Source organism: Ammodytes marinus (genome assembly GCF_949987685.1).
Source record: "Ammodytes marinus genome assembly, chromosome: 5".
Lineage (NCBI taxonomy): Eukaryota > Metazoa > Chordata > Actinopteri > Uranoscopiformes > Ammodytidae > Ammodytes > Ammodytes marinus.
In genome coordinates this window covers 29317350-29336531 of record NC_137234.1, presented here as the reverse complement: position 1 = coordinate 29336531, position 19182 = coordinate 29317350, and the positions used below count along the sequence as shown (strand labels likewise).

At 44.7% G+C, this 19182-nt stretch overlaps 1 protein-coding gene across 1 annotated transcript; it reads right to left on the bottom strand.

Annotated features, from left to right (window-relative positions):
* Positions 1-309: 309 nt before the first annotated feature.
* LOC307250607 (fatty acyl-CoA hydrolase precursor, medium chain-like) lies at positions 310-17652 on the bottom strand (the record flags this gene model as incomplete). Its single annotated transcript, XM_080027723.1, has 13 exons — positions 310-496; positions 1230-1302; positions 1704-1853; positions 7140-7281; positions 7662-7742; positions 9849-9989; positions 10921-11022; positions 11311-11415; positions 11628-11781; positions 11906-12039; positions 12574-12712; positions 15755-15956; positions 17586-17652. 13 exons carry the CDS (start codon positions 17650-17652, stop codon positions 310-312), a joined length of 1677 nt encoding a protein of 558 aa, XP_079883849.1.
* Between the last annotated feature and the right edge of the window lie 1530 nt (positions 17653-19182).

Below are 19182 nucleotides of genomic sequence, written 5' to 3'. Positions count from 1 at the left end.
TCTCTCAAAAATCATTTCAAACTGCTTACAAACCATGTCAATCCGTGTTTCAAACAGGACACCCATTTATTCATTTCTTTGCAATGAAAGGAATTCCTTTAATCACGACTACGTTACAAAACACATTTATAGAAAAAAGACACTTAGGCCTACATTGAACTAAAAGTTAGAGAAGACACAGATGAGACAAAGGGGTTCTACAGTAATCAATTCAACACCAGTTAGTTTATGAGATAATGCATACAAACGCTCAAACGTGGGACCTTCACAAACAATATGACAGCTTGCACAGACAGGTCAGTTTCCATGTTAGGCTGCTGCTGCTGCTGCTGCTGCTGCTAACTGTGCTAGCTTGTGAGGGAGGGTCACCATGGCGAAGTGGACCCTGGCCTCTCTGAGTTTGTGTCTGACTGTGGGGGTCAGGTCCAGCTCCATGTACTGCTGCTTCTGCCTGTCATACTGGGGCCAAGACACCAGACCAGGACCGCTGGGGGAGCTGAGGAGGACACATATTCAAACAGCAAAGATTATTAATAGAATAAGCAAATAGAATCATCCACGTAAATAGAATGTTTGCTACTGATTTAATACGCCTACAGAAACATGTCTGTTAATATGTATGCATGTGTTTGTCCAAAGAAAATGCCTTATTGTGTAGTATTATGACTAGGATACTAATTGCGCATATATATAATTTCAACGTTGTCTATTTAAATTTGTTGCATAAATTGAAAAAAGGAAAAATGTTCCATCATGTATTTTACTTTCCCATTGCTCAGTACACCATGTGTAAGAGCAACATAGGTATCAGCAGGAACCAAACTTTGGTTCCACTGATGTTTCTACCCGGGAAAAGACAAAGAGTTTTTGACCACACACAGTTATGTCGCGCCACACACCCGCTGCAGTAAGAGTCCTTGTTTGTGCGTTGTTGAACATATAAGAGTTAAGGAAAGTGTTTATAAACTTAACAAATGTTTTTAATTGCAAGTAAGACTCAGACTTTCATTCAGGAGATAAGGTGAAAGTGCATCAAAAAGGTAATCCATGGTATAGCCTCTCTGGGCTTAAAGTGTGGGCTTAGCCTCTATACCACATGTTCATATAGACATGTGCATTTCCTTCCGTTGGTGTACTTGCAACCAAAGTAAAAACATGTACTGCAAAGAAAAGTTCCATGTTGCTGAGCTGTGTCACTGATATAGCTGTTCTCAGTGTGTACTACTCACCCAGTGCGGGCAAAGTTGGCCCAGTAGCCCATCATGGTCCTACAAAGACTTTCATCTTCCTTGGTTATGTTGCCTGAAGACACAAATGCACACAAACAAAATCAAACACTGAAAATTCCATTATCTGAGTGATTAGTCTCCCACCCGCTCATTCTCTTATTTATGACCAAGTCCCAGAGCTTGGGGCATGAAATGACCATGTCTGATCTATAAGTAAATATACTGTATATAACTGTATTGGCAGAGAAGATTTGGCAAGTTTTTCATGGGCACAATTCACATACTCACCTCTGCTGCTCAACCCACAAAAGCAAATGTGTCACCAGTTAAAAAGGGAAAAAACGCTCTTTCCAACGGTATAAGATGTATTGCCAAGAAGCATTGTTACAACAAAGAAATACTCGACCAAACACAAACCTCCTTACTTTTTCTGCTAACTATATATAATGGTTAGCATATTCCACCGGACCCCACCTGTGATTTTGATGTGTCCATTCCAGAAACATCCACCGAACATGAAGCCCACATCGTCTGCATGATCTGCCTTCACAAAGCTGGGTCTGCTGTGTTTGTGTATCTGGGCTTGGTACACAAACTCATACATGTAAACAGGAACACCGGCATCTAAATACACAGAGGAGAGAAGGTCAAGAGTTGTGTGTTTGCTTGGGGCTGTGATGAAGGTTAAAACACTAGAGGAATTAGCTAGACCTTGCAGGTAATTATCGTAGTTCACTGCAGGGCCATGCATTTACACTATTAAGGGCTGCTTTCCTTAAAGGTGCAGTGTGTAATACCTGAATATTAAGTGGCATCAGGTGGTGAAAGTCCTAGATTTCAACGCTCAATTGGTAACCCCTCCCTTTTGATTAATTTACAGAAGCTACCGTGGCCTTCAGGGACAAGAAGCTAGTTTCTAAAGATGGAATCATCCACCACTGCCTCAAGTCTTTCCACGACATCAAGTGATGATGTATTCAGTTATTTATTCTATAGTACTTCTTCTTTCTCTTCTAGGAGGTGCACCAGGACACCCTCTATATATATATTTTAAAAAACGCGTAAGGTCGTTAAGTTTGTCTGTTACGTGCTACTGTAGAAACATGGCGGCCTCCGTATGGGGTGAACACTGTCGTGATCAGCTGGCTGCTGTGCGTTCCTCCTCCTCCTTCTGCCACTCCCACTCCCCCTGTCTGTCTCACACCTGGTCTGCATCACCAATCAACCCACCTACTTCCCCTCTGGCTTCCCTGCTGTCGTCGCCAGATCGTACCATGCACTACTATGGTAACTATGCGTGACTGGCTCCAGTTGTTTCTTTTACCTCGCTCTGTTTCTCGCCTTCTTGTAGTTTTTTGTGATCATAATCCTAACGCTGTTTTCCTCTGCCTGCAGTTACCCGGACCACTACCTCCAGCCTACCTACCTGCTTCTCTAACCCCGGCTTCCCCACTCACCACCTGCTCCCCCACCTCTTTAAATAAACCTTTTTCATCAATCCTACTCTGCCTCTGTCTGCTCTTGGGTCCGGTATCAAACCGTAACAGAACGATCTGGCCAAGATGGACCCAGCGGACATGGACAGTATCCGCGGAGCTCTCGCCGCCCAAGGCTCTCAGGTCGCGGACCACAGCAAAGCCCTCTGGGACGCTATGGAAGCCTTTAAGAATCTCGCTACCCGAGTCACACAGATGGGTGCGCAATTGGACTTACTGGCCTCCCACATCACAGCGCTTCCACTGCCAGCGGCACCTCCGCCTGCTCCCACTCTCCCGTCACACCTGCCACGAGCTCGTGAGCCTTTCATTCCTGCGCCGGAGCGCTACGCTGGGGACATGGGTACGTGCAGAGTTTTTTTGATCCAGTGTTCCCCAGTTTTCAGTCAGCAGCCCCTCACCTACCCCACTGAAAAGGCTAAGATCGCTTACATTATGGGGTCACTTAAGGGTAATGCACTAGCGTGGGCTTCAGCATTATGGGACAGTGATTCCCCAGTTAATGACAATTTTGACCTTTTTGTAGCTGAGATGAGGAAAGTGTTTGATCACCCAGTAGAGGGAGGGAACGCCGCCAAGCGGCTTGTTTCATTACGTCAGGGCTTCCGCAGTGTAGCTGAGTTCTCCGTCGAGTTCAGGACCTATGCAGCCAGGTCGGGCTGGAACGACAAGTCTCTACGTGGGCTTTGTCTTTCCGGCCTCAGTGAGTCAATCAAGGATGAGCTGGCTACTAGGGAGGAGGCTGACACTCTCGATGGAATGATCTCCCTTTCCATCCGGCTGGATAATCGCCTACGCGAGCAGCGTAGGGAGAAGACGGGCAGCTCCGTGCCCCCGGCATTCTCCACACTTCCCTGAAACTGCCCTCTCTGCTCCCGTGACACGTGCTGTCACTGAAGAGGAACCCATGCAGTTGGGGCGCACACGTCTCACCCAGGCAGAGCGGCGTCATCGGATTAAGACCGGAGTGTGTCTGTACTGTGCGCTGCCCGGGCATCTCATCTCCACCTGTCCGTCACTGCCCAAAGGACAGGGCTCAGCCGTGAGACTCGGGGCCTTGCTGAGCCATGCCCCCTCCGTCCCCGTTCCTCACTGTTCTCGCTCACTGCTGGATGCCACTCTCCTGTCCCTCGGTCATCCCTTTCCTGTATCGGCCTTGGTGGATTCTGGAGCGGAGGAGAACTTCATTGACGCCGGCTTCGCGTCTCAGGTTGGCATTAGTTTGGAACAATTACCCTCTCCCTTAAATGTTAACGCCTTAGATGGCCGCCACCTGGCTCTTATTACTCACCGTACTAAGCCCCTTGAGTTAATTGTTTCGGGTAATCACCACGAGATGCTTCAGTTTCATGTCATCCTGTCTCCCCTTACTCCCCTGGTTCTGGGTCACCCCTGGCTCAAGCGGCACAATCCCCAATTTGACTGGTCTTCTGGCAAGGTGGTGAGTTGGAGCACTTTTTGCCATTCCACCTGCTTACAATCTGCCCTGTCTCCAGCAGAGGGAGTTGTTCCAATGCCACAGGAACCCCCGACCTCTCCTTGGTTCCCTCACATTATCATGACCTGGGAGAGGTGTTTAGTAAGTGTTGTGCGCTCACCCTGCCCCCTCATCGCCCCTATGACTGTGCCATTGATCTCCTCCCCGGCGCCCCTTTGCCCAGTAGTCGCCTGTATAACTTGTCCTGTCCTGAGAGGGAGTCCATGGAGAAGTATATTAAGGATTCTCTTTCGGCTGGCCTCATGAGACCCTCCTCTTCTCCTGTTGGTGCAGGTTTCTTTTTTGTGGACAAAAAGGACAAGTCAATTCGCCCATGTATTGATTTCAGGGGACTCAATAACATTACAGTCAAGAACAAGTTTGCCTTGCCCCTCATCAGTTCCGCATTCGAGCCGCTGCAGGGCGCTACAGTCTTCTCTAAATTGGACCTACGCAATGCCTACCACCTGGTGCGTATCCGTGAAGGCGATGAATGGAAGACGGCCTTTAACACCCCCCTCGGCCACTTTGAGTACCTCGTCATGCCTTTCGGCCTAACTAATGCCCCTGCTGTGTTCCAGAACCTGATAAACGACGTCCTCCGGGACTTTCTCAACCGCTCAGTTTTTGTCTATTTAGACGACATCCTTATTTTTTCTCGCAACCAGGAGGAACACGTCCAGCATGTCCGGCAAGTTCTTCAGCGGCTGTTGGAGAACAAGTTATATGTGAAGGCCGAGAAGTGTGAGTTCAGTGTCACCTCTGTATCCTTCCTGGGGTTCAGCATTGAGAGCGGGAAGGTGTGGACCTCTCCCGAGAAGGTCAGTGCAGTGACAGACTGGCCCATCCCCGATTCCCGCAAGAAACTGCAGCAGTTTCTGGGATTTGCCAATTTTTTCCGGAAGTTCATCCGTGATTACAGCAGGGTTGCAGCCCCTCTCACCCGTCTCACCTCTCCTGCCCTCCCATTTGCCTGGACGCCTGAGGCGGACGCTGCCTTCTCTGGCCTTAAAAGGCTTTTCTCGTCTGCCCCCATTCTCATCTAACCGGACCCCTCCAGGCACTTCATCGTGGAGGTTGATGCATCTGACACTGGGGTGGGGGCGGTCCTGTCCCAGCGCTCAGCTTCTGATGAGAAGATTCACCCCTGCGCTTTTTTCTCTCACCGGCTGGTTCCTGCTGAGCGTAACTATGATGTGGGTGACAGAGAACTGCTGGCTGTGAAACTGGCGTTGGAGGAATGGCGGTACTGGCTTGTGGGGGCAGAACAGCCGTTCGTGGTTTGGACCGACCACAAGAATTTGTCTTACATCCAGACAGCTAAGCGCCTAAGTTCCCGCCAAGCCCGGTGGTCCCTGTTTTTTGGGCGGTTTAATTTCACCCTCACCTACCGGCCCGGGTCCCGCAACGTCAAGCCAGACGCCCTCTCTTGTCAGTTCTACACTGTGAACACATCGGCCCCCCCTGACACCATCCTCTCTCCTTCCTGCCTCAAGCTGGCCTGCATGGTTTGTGCTCGGGTCAAGTCCTCCCTTCAACCCTCTGCTGGCCTGCTACGCCCCCTTCCTGTTCCTGGCCGGCCCTGGTCTCACATTGGCCTTGATTTCGTGACTGGTCTTCCCCTCTCTAATGGCCACACAGTCCATCCCCATGTGCCTTTCAAGCACCCTGTGCCTAATCCCCATGTGCCCGTCAAGCACCCTGTGCCTCATCCCCATGTGCCCGTCAAGGACTCTGTGCATCTGCCCGTGGAGCCTCCTGGGTATTAATCCCCAGTTTCCCCTCTGTGACCCTGAGCCTCATCCCCAGGTGGTCAAGGACCAAGAGCCTCTTCCCCAGTTTCCAGCCGGGGATTCAGAGCCCTCATTTAAAATAATAGACCCCGTGCTTGAGCTCCATGCTCCCGTCCCTGAGCCCGAGCCTCATCCCCAGGTGTTCAAGGACCAAGAGCCTCATCTCCTGTTTCCTGTCGGGGATTCCGAGCCCTCGTTTCCAGTGACTGACCCTGAGCCTCAGCCCAACGTTCCCCTCTCTGAGCCAGAGCCTCATCCGGATGTGGTCAAGGACTCTGAACCTCTTCCCCAGGTGGTCAAGGAGACCGGGCCCATTCAGATAAGCCTAGGCCGCCAAGAGGCGTCCATTGAGGAGGGGGGTCCTGTCGTGATCAGCTGGCTGCTGTGCGTTCCTCCTCCTCCTTCTGCCACTCCCACTCCCCCTGTCTGTCTCACACCTGGTCTGCATCACCAATCAACCCACCTACTTCACCTCTGGCTTCCCTGCTGTCGTCGCCAGATCGTACCATGCACTACTATGGTAACTATGCGTGACTGGCTCCAGTTGTTTCTTTTACCTCGCTCTGTTTCTCGCCTTCTTGTAGTTTTCTGTGATCATAATCCTAACGCTGTTTTCCTCTGCCTGCAGTTACCCGGACCACTACCTCCAGCCTACCTACCTGCTTCTCTACCCCCGGCTTCCCCACTCACCACCTGCTCCCCCACCTCGTTAAATAAACCTTTTTCATCAATCCTACTCTGCCTCTGTCTGCTCTTGGGTCCAGTATCAAACCGTAACAGAAACTCCTATTTAGATATAAAAGGGTCATTCTAATAAAATAAAATAAAACAACTTATATTATCTTAAAGCACTTATACACTGATGAAAACATAACATAGGAATAGTATAATCCATTTCTACCTAGTCTGTTCTGAAAAGGGCAATACATTCTACACTCTGCCCCTTTAAATGTTTGGTGAAAACAAAAAAATTAACAGTAGGACTCACGGCTATTTTCAATAGTGTACATGGAATTTTTGGATGTATAAAATGAAAAAAACGCAAAGCCGAAATGACAGTTAAGGAGCAACACATATCTATCATGTGTGAATTGTGCCAGTGTTGGACATTGGTTTTGGATGCTGGCTCTGTGACCCTTCTGACCTAAGTGGTATCCGGCCACCTTGACCACAGACAGCGTCATCAGCAGGTCTCCCATCATCTCAGTGAACGCGTCTCTGATCTCCTCCGGGGTGTGAGCTTCCTTCAGGTATTTGTCTGCAATGAGGCCGTTGGCAGCAGAGGCCTGGAACAGGTAGAGGAAGGTTGGATCATTTAAAGGGATATTTAACAATGGATGGGCCACTGCCATTCACCTTTTTCTTTCAATCCTATTATTTTTTTTTAAACTTTTTTATGTGTGTGACAGACTTCTTTCTCTGGGTATTTGTGTACGCTTGCCTCAAAATGGCCCACAAAATCAATCAATTCGGTTATATATTTTTTTTATTGTAAATCATACTAATTACAAAAAAACTTAACAATAAATATAACCGTCAATAAAACAATAACATTTGAAAACTTGTCTTTTGAAATAACATATTAATTAATATTAAAAAGAAAGAAAAAAAACTCTTCAATTAAAAATCAATGAATTATAATCATCAACCAGTATGTGGAACTCACCCCTGCAGGATTGAACATGTTCATCACTGCTAGAACTGTCTCTCTGTTCATGCCGTTGAACCAGCCAGGAGGGGCGAAGCTCTGTGAACAACATGACACACCATCAATCAAAATGAGTTCACTAACAAATAATAACCCTCTAAAGCCTCTGTGAACCCAAATCCTTCTAACTATGTTATATGAGGAGTCAGTTGCATGATAGTAAAGCATCTGGAAAGAGTCAGGCATATTTATCTTTCCAAATGAAAGATATTGTCATTTGAGTTTGATAAACCTTTCAGAAATTCGGTTAAGATGAGGCGGGGCTATGCTTTGGTTCTTATTACACAGTAAGTACACTCAACAAAAATATAAACGCAACACTTTTGTTTTTGCTCCCATTTTTCATGAGATGGACTTAAAGATCTAAAATTCATTCCAGATACACAATTGTACCATTTCTCTCAAACATTGTTCACAAATCTGTCTAAATGTGTGATAGTGAGCACTTCTGCTTTGCTGAGATAATCCATCCCACCTCACAGGTGTGCCACATCAAGATGCTGATCTGACATCATGATTAGTGCACAGGTGTGCCTTAGACTGTCCACAATAAAAGGCCACCCTGAAATGTGCAGTTTTGTCTCACAGCAAAATGCCACAGATGCCACAAGCATTGAGGGAGCGTGCAATTGGCATGCTGACAGCAGGAATGTCAACCAGATCTGTTGCTCGTGCATTGAATGTTCATTTCTCCACCATAAGCCGTCTCCAGCAACTTCGCACAGCCATTGAAGAGGAGTGGACCAACATTCCACAGGCCACAATCGACAATCTGATAAACTCTATGCGAAGAAGATGTGTTGCACTGCATGAGGCAAATGGTGGTCACACCAGATACTGACTGGTTCTGAGTCCCCAGACCCCCAATAAAGCAAAAAAATGCACATTTCAGAGTGGCCTTTTATTGTGGACAGTCTAAGGCACTGTGCACTAATCATGATGTCAGATCAGCATCTTGATGTGGCACACCTGTGAGGTGGGATGGATTATGTCAGCAAAGCAGAAGTGCTCACTATCACACATTTAGACAGATTTGTGAACAATGTTTGAGAGAAATGGTACAATTGTGTATCTGGAATGAATTTTAGATCTTTAAGTCCATCTCATGAAAAATGGGAGCAAAAACAAAAGTGTTGCGTTTATATTTTTGTTGAGTGTATTTTGAACCAATCACGGCAGTTCTCTGGCCGAACGTTCTACAAAAACGACGACTATTGCCATTGAGACCGCTTGATATGGCCACACACACACACACACACAGTCTTGTCAAACTGTTTTTTGTTAACAAAGAGTTATAATATTTATGAACTTTTATTTTCGATCAGTTTTTGTAAACGCTTAATATGACAGCCAACTTTGATATCATATATACTACGATTTATATGTGTAAATTCTATGCTGTTCATAAAAAGTAGCTATCCACCCTGTATCTGTTGAAATGAGTCTCTCCATCATAGAACATGAGTCTGCAGACCAATCTACTGTACTGTTTTTACAGTAGCAGAGTAAAGAGTGCTGCCTGATTAAGAAAAATCTGAAAAATAATGTTCCTGCTGCATCTCAGGATTTGATATAGCCTCTAAATTTCCCCTCAAAGTGCACCAGATTGATGCATTTTAATTCAAAAGGCCCAAATTTTCTTCCGGGGGGATGCCCCCGGACCCCCCAACAAGGACCAGGGTCCCTCCCACAGTATCCCTAAATCCTGTGAGAAAAACTGACTTCATTAATATGTTTTACCATTAATTGTATATGTGCTGAAAAGTCAGTGTACCTGACTGGATAGGTAGGAGTGGGGGGGCCCTTTAAGAGTCTGCACCCAGTGGCCCATCATCTCATAAAACTCTACAATCTGTTTTCTTTTTGCGGGAAGCATGCACAAGCATGCACAAGAAATATGTTTAAAAAAAAAATAATAATAAAAAATTAAGATTTTTTTTTTTCAAGAAAATACAAAAAAAGTGGGGGGCCCCACACTAGGTCTTGAATTGGGCCCCCAGATCGTTAAGGCTGCCCCTGCATATATTGATTTATTATTATTTTAGAGCAGGTTTACCGAGGCTATAAAGGCAAAGAGGCTGGGGAAAAGTACATCATATCTGAACATTATTTTAAAATGAAAGCATTGAGAAGTGTGTGAGTGACCTGAGGCAGAATCCATCCAAACTCATGGTTGGTTATCCCCATCATGACTGGGACCTTCAGCACTTCTTTCTTCTTCAGGAGCTCCTCTGCTGTGTCCGTCAGAAACTCTCCATCCACCACGGCTCCCAGGTAAATCCTCATCTGAACACAGGGCCACACTAACTGTTATTCATCAACATCAGTGCAACACTGGCCAAGCGGATGAGGGGGTACCACCATAGACATTATAAAGGATCCTTTATAATGTCTATGGGTACCACACTCTCAATGGCTGTTTAGCAGCAGTCTGCTATCTTGTGGCAAAAATTAGGCTTGACACTTGAAATTCTGATGGAGCATTTTTTTACAATAAGGAGAAGCAGCTTTTAGTTATTATGCACCAACAATCTGGAACAAACTCCCAGAGAACTTGAGGTCTGCTGCAACTCTCAGTTCTTTTAAATCGAGTCTGAAGACTTTTTTGTTTCCATTTTAACCTGCAATTTTCATTTTATTTGCTTCTTTTATTTGCTTTTAAATGTTTTTAAATCGAGTTTTCATTTTTTGTTATTTGCTTCTTTTATTCGCTTTTAAATGTTTTATAATGTGTTTTATGTATTCTAATCTTGCCCCTGTAAAGCACTTTGAGTGGCCTTGTGTCTGAATTGTGCTATATAAATAAACTTGCCTTGCCTTGCCTTGCCTTGCCTTACACTGAAACTAGACAAACTTCTATCCTATTTCTATACGCGTGTTGCCCCTCTCTGTAGTTCTAGGGTATGCAAAAAAAATAGTACTGCATAACATTAACAGCATGTTTATTTATAAATAAGGCTGATTGCTTTTGATATGATGTCAGGAATCAAGTCATTCTCAACTTGCTACTTTTATTTATTTATTTACTTTGGTGTAGGTTAATCCTAGTTTTCTCATCACACGTGTTCTGCTTTACTTTGGTCTCTTCCCTTAAATTGAATAATTAAAAAGTTGGAAGGATAAAAAAACAATTGCAGGTAAGAATAAAACACACACGTTAAGCTAAATACCCCTGTAACATCTACAGTATGTTGTATATCTTCAAAAGACCTTTTACCTTTTTGGTTGCTTCAACCAACTCCTCTTGGTTTTTTCCCTTCATACATTGGACCAGTTCCTCTGTGCTACTGCGGTCACATCCAGCATGGCTGGCAGCAATCTAGTAATAAGGAAGAGATGAGTGAAACACAAGTACAAAGTAAATCTATATTAAAAATGTAAATCTATTATTTTACTCTGGTGTACATACATTGTTAAATGCTATAAGATTAATATATTGCTTTCAAGACTCCACTTAATTTTCATTATGTCCAGTGTTAAAAATAGTGCTGCAAACAAACAAGACTGAAAATCAAGGTCAAAATGTCAAAGTATCATTCCTAAAAAAGTATTAAGCATATTGATTTTGTTGGCCTAAATTCCTGTTAATCTACTCATCTTGCAGTACCTTGGTAGGACCCAAAGGTTGGCTTGTAGTGTAGCTGCCAAGGGTTGATACGCCACTTTGAAAAATCGCCCTCTGGAACAGTCCTTTTGCTTGTGGAGACAGAGTCTGTTTATTGGGGAAAATGTGTATACAATCACTTCACAAATGGACATGATAAAAAATAAAAATAAAATGTCGAGGAGGATCAGAGGGCAAGTGTGGAAGTCCAACTAGCCGAACAATGATTTGAAAAAGGGACATTTAGGCACGGTTGCCCCCACTGCATCTCCCTCTGTGCACACCACTGCATGGATTCGTTTTATATATAACATTTTTACCAGTATGGATGCACTGATGCCTCCTGCAGATTCTCCTGCGACTGTGACTGTTTGTGGATCTCCGCCGAAGGCCTCAATATTTGCCTGGACCCATCTCAGGGCTGCCAGCTGATCCAAGAAACCCCAGTTACCCCGGGCGTGTTCGTCACCAGTGCTTTGGGAACAGGAAAAGTCAGGATGTGTTGCTTTAATCACATACTTTCAAACTTTTCTCATAGTTTATTATTCCTTTTTTTGAAAGCAGTGACAGAAGTGTGTCAAACAACACTATTCCTTACCTCAGGAATCCCAGAATGCCGAGGCGATACTGTATAACGACCATCACTATGTTTTCATAGGCGGCTAACGGGGCGCCGTCATACTGAGAGGCTGCACCGTTTGACAGACCTCCTCCATGGATCCACACCATCACCTGGGAACACAAACACAACACAGGCATCATTTATTTATTTATTATTATTCTTTCGGACAATTCCACACAATACACAATTATCTCTTTCACATCATACATCTTAATTTGTGTTGTCCGAAGGGTGACGGAAGAAGCCTAAGGCTTATCGAGTCCCGCCCCCAAGGGGCCATGCATTACACTAAATACATGTTTACAAGACTGTTCTTTTTAGAGTCACTTAAAAGGTGTGTCCATTAAATACTGTAAACAGTGTGTATGCATTGATCATCATTCATACATTTTCACTGATTTTGAACAAGCGTTCTCCAGAATCAGCATTTCCTCCTTTAAAGCATTCAGACCATATAACATAAACACTTGATATTACTATCCACAGCAGTGCAGCAACGTCAGAAGTTAGTGGCTCCCTTCACAAAGTGAGTCTTTAATGCAGGGCGGCTGTTGCATCGACACTGTACATTTTGTCAACATGTTCGATTCTGTCATTTGTCCACGCTTTTACATGAATACACACAAGCTGTCTCTTTAACCCACCGGTAGTCTGTCACCTTTTGTCGCATTGGCTGGAGTGTAAACGTTCAGATACAGACAGTCCTCTGAAATCTGTGGTGGGGTGTATTGCATGGACATGCTCCTAGAGACATTTACAACTATTTCTGGATCCTGGATACACCTGGGGAGATGGAAAGAAAGAAAAGTGTGTGTGTGTGTGTGTGTGTCATCTAGACAAAGGTGTAAAGAGTAGCTGAAAACTACATTGTGGATTTAATTTTTTATTAAGATTATTAAAAGAGAAACCAGCAGATTCTCAAATAGGGATATTGGAACCATGACATTTTGCATTTTCTTTTTTCATATGTGCTTTTAGGCCTACATACTGTTGGGTTGTACAGTATATAATATTTTATATATTTTTTTATTTTAACTCTTCATATGTTTCGTGTGCTAAAATCTTAATGTGTAAATTAACTAGTAACTTAAACTATCAAAGAAATGTAGGGGAGCAAAAAGTTTTTAAAAATTCCACTGAATTGTAGTGGATTATAAAGTAGCATGAAAATAAAATAGTCAAGTTAAGTACAGTACAAGTGCCTCAAACCTGTACTCAAGTAAAGTAGCTACTTGAGTAAATGTAGTTTGTTACATGTAGTGAGAAAAGTGAGATCTTAAAGGCCAGGACACACCAGTCCGACACGTTCCGACTACCCAAAAACTGGAGTCGCCGTTTCAGGAAGCTCCAGTCTTTCCGTCGCGGTCAAAAAACACACCGAGACGACTGCTTATTTTCCGTACGCTCTGCGCTTGCGCGGGACGTAATGTCTCCACAACAGCAGGCGGCGCTAATCTGTATTGTGGCCCGAAAAAATACGAAAGCCGGAAATGATGGGACAGCTCTCTAGAGCATAAACATAGATAGAAATACGTATTTATATTTATGGATCATAAGAGCACAATTTTTAGCAGAGAGTGTCGAGCATGGTGTCGAGCAGTCAACAAGGGTTGATGCATGTGAGTACTCGCAAAACGAAACGAACAAACACATTAAAACGATGGCTAGCTGTTGTTAGCTGTTTGTGCTACCCGCCTCACTTCCGGGCTTCACTGATTCGCTAGCCCTCCACCAATCAAATTGCTCCAAATGAAAGACGGTCGGCCAAAACAAGCCCGACTACCTCTACGTCGGCCGACGTCACGGCACACACCAAACAGATTCGTGTCCCGACCCCCTACCGACACTACGACGGCGATTATCTGGCCGGTGTGTCCTGGCCTTAAGACTGTAATAATCAAACAAAGTGTATTAATAATCAAGCAAGGAGTATTCAATCAAACAACAGAGGCTTCATGTTCTATCCAGTAAGAAGTTGAACATGGAGGTCCATTCGACCCAGCAAGCCCCGCAATGACTTTCTGAGCAGAATGGCCCCGATCAGATGGCAAGTCACATCTTAAGGCCAGGACACACCAGTCCGACTACCCGCAAATGGAGACTGCCGATTCAGGGAGCTCCAGTCTTCCCGTCGCGGACGAAAAAGTGCAAAGAACACACCAAACCGACTGCTGACTTTCCGTACGCTCTGCGCTTGCGCGGGACGTAATGTCTCCATAACAGCAGGCGGCGCTAATCTGTATTGTGGCCCGAAAAAATACGGAAGCCGGAAATGATGGGACGGCTCTCTAGACCATAAACATAGGTTGCGTTCCGAATCGCATACTCTTTCTTTTTTCTATTCTACATACTACATCCGACGATAAACATTATCTAGTTAGGATGCAGTAGGCATACTATTGGGACATACTTTACTCTCTTATTTCATCATAACATTGCGCCTTGATCTTGCCTCTTGCTTTTATATCCGTCGCATCCCCGTTTGTTTTCATATGGGTTGCGTTCCGAATCGCATACTTTCTACTATATAGTATGTAGAAAAAAGATTTAGGATGTCCCGATTCTTGTGGCCAGATTTAGGATGGTTAGAAGTACCCGGATGTCCTACTTCATGCGGCCAAGATTGTTAGTGTTGAAAAGTGCATCCTATTTGGGAAATTCTGACCCACAATCCAGTGCACACGTGAAGTGACGTAACATCGACGAAGCCTCCATATGAAAACAAACGGGGATGCGACGGATATAAAAGCAAGAGGCAAGATCAAGGCGCAATGTTATGATGATATAAGAGAGTAAAGTATGTCCCAATAGTATGCCTACTGCATCCTAACTAGATTATTTTTATCGTCGGATGTAGTATGTAGAATAGAAAAAAGAAAGAGTATGCGATTCGGAACGCAACCATGGTCTGGAGGCTTCGTCGATGTGACGTCACTTCACGTGCGCACTGGATTGTGGGTCAGAATCGCCCCAATAGGATGCACTTTTCAACACTAACAATCTTGGCCGCATGAAGTAGGACATCCGGGTACATCTAACCATCCTAAATCTGGCCACAAGAATCGGGACATCCTAAATCTTTTTTCTACATACTATATAGTAGAAAGTATGCGATTCGGAACGCAACCCTAGATAGAAATACGTATTTATATTTATGGACCTTAAAGAGCACCATTTTTAGCAGAGAGTGTTGAGCATGGTGTCGAGCAGTCAACAAAGGTTGATGCATGTGAGTACTCGCTGAACGAAACAAACAAACACATTAAAACGATTGCTAACTGTTGTTAGCTGTTTGTGCTACCCGCCTCACTTCCGGGCTTCACTGATTCGCTAGCCCTCCACAAATCAAATTGCTCCAACTGAAAGACTGCCCGCCGCCGATTGAACATGTTCAATTTCACGGCACACCAAACAGATTTGTGTCCCCGCCCCCTCCCGACTCTACAACGGCGATTATCGGGCCGGTGTGTCCTGGCCTTTAAATACAAGTCAGATCAGCATGAAGAATAGTGTTGTGTGCTTCAATTGGCAGTCGGGGGAGGGGGTGGTTGAGGGCTCAGTGACAGACTGTTTACTGTTGCAGGGGGGGTATCCAAGGGAGGGGGGGGGTTGGGGAGGTACAGTCTGAGTACTCTTCAATACACATTTGAGGAATTTAACCTTAGACATACAGGAGTAATACAAGATAAATACAATGTTTCCTATTACATTAATAAGCATTCCAACATTCAATATCTGCCACCACATTACATTACACCTCTGCAATTACAGAGCAAATCTTGTAATGTTTTGTTCCACCTTTTGGTGTCTACCATGCACTCTTACATGGGCGGCTGCTGTGTGCCATCTCTCTCCCCCTCCCAGGGCTCTGCGTCTAGGGGAGCAGCAAAGCGGAGTGATCCCACTGGGGGCCGGGCAAAGGGGATTCCCAGGAACTGCTTGGCTCTCCTCTCGGTGCCTTTCAGCGTCACTTGTTCCCCTCGGATTTTGCCATTTTTCACGGACACAACAAGGTCAGCGCTCCCTGCTGTTGATACAACAAGTGTGGCTTTTGTATGTTAAAAGGACCAGTAGTTTGGCAAGGTTACAATTGAGACTGAAATTGGCACAACCATTACTACTGAAACCTGGGGACAGGCTTGTGAAGAAGCACCTTTAGTGACCAGTTCTAGTATCTGGAGAGAGTTCAGGTGGAAAATTAGATATTTAAGAACTCCACAAGTGACATTTGAATGGAACCAAACAGGCTCATATAATCCGTTGAGAAAATGTGGACAGCCCCTTGGCCACGGCACACTTGGGAGAGGTGTGCCGTGGCCAAAGTACAGATGCTAATGAGATGACACGCGCACAAGGAAGCACACAGGCGGCGTTCCTGACGTGAATTTATTAAGGATGCATTGTCCGTTAACGTCGACCGCTGCCTTTCTAGTCGGCACCAGAATTGCCCACCACTTGGACTGTAACTACATAAAATGTGTGAGAATTAACGTGTGTGTAGGCCTAGGTGTGGGCTAGTAAAAGAGGGAGAGAGTTAAATAGGTGAGCGCAGAAAGCAAAGCAAAAAGGTTTTCGTGTTTACTCACGTTCGTCAGATGATTTTTTTCTTTTTCCTCCCGTCAGCTGTCATAATACTGTCTTTACGCATGGCGGTGGAGACGAACACATAACACACAACGGGACTCCGCGGCCCGGTGATAAGGAAACAGTAGCCTACACTAAGGTTTAACAAGAAACTTTATAAAGACACTTAAAAAAACGATCTCTGCCCATACAAAAAGTTCTGACTTGGATTACTTGATGGAGCGATCGATGTGTATAAAACCATCCGGTACGTATGGTCTGATGACGGGCCGTTATATTAATAATAAACAGCGTGCTGCACAAATATGAGACTGTCCATCGCGACCTATTACGTCAAGGCTACATTTAAAAAAAAAAAACAATAGATTAAGGATTCTCGTTGCTCTAATTAGGAAGTGGAATATTTGATGCAAATTTGGCCGGATGAAAATATTCACACAGTCGTATAGCCTACAAGTCGACTACGCTCCGAATCCTAAACACGCACGGTGACGTAGGCAAGGTGCAATCGTGTCCCAGGCCACGAGCAGTGTGACCACGGGCAAGCGGGGGGAGTGGGTAGGGGGGGGGGGGGGGGAATCGTGCAGAATCTTCCTGCAGCACGGAACAGGCAAATGGCCCTAGTGTGAGTGGGCCCTCATCATATTCTGTGGTCGTGTCCGAAATTAAGTGTCTACTGGATGGATGCATTAGATGCTCTCAAAGGTTTTTCAACATTGGATACCAAACCCAAAGACCCCACAGTAACAATAATAAGTAATATTTAAACAACTACAAAAAACAAAACTGTCTTCAAAACTTTGGCTTTGGAAAAATCCTTTGTCGTCCAGTTCCTACAAGTTCTTTTATCGTCCAGGTCCTACAAAGCTGTTGTTGGTACAGTAGCTCATGAAAAGTTGACCACTGGAACAATGAGGATTTGCCTTCATCATATGTCATTTTGGTTTAATTGTTCTTAGCAATCCTTGCGCTGTTAAGACACTATAAAAAGTGTGCAAATGACCTTTATATACCATGCCATACACAGGAACGGTTGCATAAAAAACGCCTTCTAAATGGATTGTTTTCCTACCTGGTGCTGCCCCTGCTATCGCTGTCAGAGCAGGCAGGAGAGAAACAAAGAGCAGCGCTGTTCTCATCCTGACCGGGATCCTGCAGAAAAGACAGAGATTTACAGTGTACTTTCAGAGAAATAACCCTCTGCCCTTTGTGCTGGCCCTCTAGCACCACCCCTCACACACACACACACACACACACACAAACACACACACACACACGTTTACAAACCCCTTCTCGACCAATCACCCCTTTTTCCGTGTCACATGTTGCACCGTAACACACACACCACCCGATGCTCACGGCATGTTCAATTAAGTATTTATTCTGTAGTCTTTCATCATTTCAATCTTCCGCCGCTCTGCATTGCAAAAGACCCTAAAACCAGTTAAACAGTGTGGTGGCAGATATTGAATGTTGGAATGCTTATTAATGTAATAGGAAACATTGTATTTATCTTGTATTACTCCTGTATGTTAAAGGTTAAATTCCTCAAATGTGTATTGAAGAGTACTCAGACTGTACCTCCCCAAGCCCCCCCCCCCCTCCCTTGGATACCCCCCCTGCAACAGTAAACAGTCTGTCACTGAGCCCTCTGAATGACAAAGTGTGTTGATGCACTTTCAACCTCTAACTCCAACACATAACAAACAAGCTCAGTATGTCACAACCACAGCTCAGCATTAGTAGCATAATCACCATTGACTTAACCACCAGTGAACCACAGGCAGAACCCTGACCGCTCAGTCAACAATGACTAAAGCCTGCCCTTTGACCACTACAGCTCAACGCCTGTGTATGTTGCCCATGCTGACATGAACATCTATAAATACTCGACGATTAAAAAAGTGTGATAATAATATCACGATTCATTTAGGGGAGAGTGGCCTAAGTTGTGCAACTTTTCACTCAAAGTGACTTTAAAGTAAGGCCTTGACAGTAAAGTCTCCAACTCAAATATGTACATATATTTCAGAGTGTTGTGCATCCCTGGCAATAAAAACTTTGGATCTGGAATAAACTGTTGAAGAAATAAAGCTTTCGGAAAAAAAGTTGTCTTGATGCACAACTTGCCCCCGGTGTGGTGTAAGTTGTGCGGTTGGAGAGAATACCATGGGGTGAATTGTGCCATTGATATATATCTCATAAACTGCAATGCAAGACAAATCCATTAGACAATCACTTATTTAAGGTGTATTTAAAGTAAATAAAGTAAATAGTTGACAAAGATTGAAGGACAATTTTCTTAAACAAGGCCTAGCAGATCTAATGGTTTTACCTGCAAAGCTCACAATGACAAAGTCACCATCATCATCTTTCTGGCCATCTGAACTCTCATCAGTGGTGTCGTTAAGTGGAATTGAGATGTCACTCTCTTCTGAGCTACTGTAGACAATCACTTTCTTTTGGTGACCAGCGTATACAGCCATGCCACTGGCACAACTCTCAGAAATGTACTTTGCACTAGTTGCTCCGTGCTTGTGGAACCAACTGCCACCTGACAAATGTGATTCCCCTCCATTTCTGCCTTTAAATCAAGGCTCAAAACCCATATGTACACCCTGGTGTTTCCTCCCCATTAACTATCTTACCTCTGCACTACTATCTGTGTT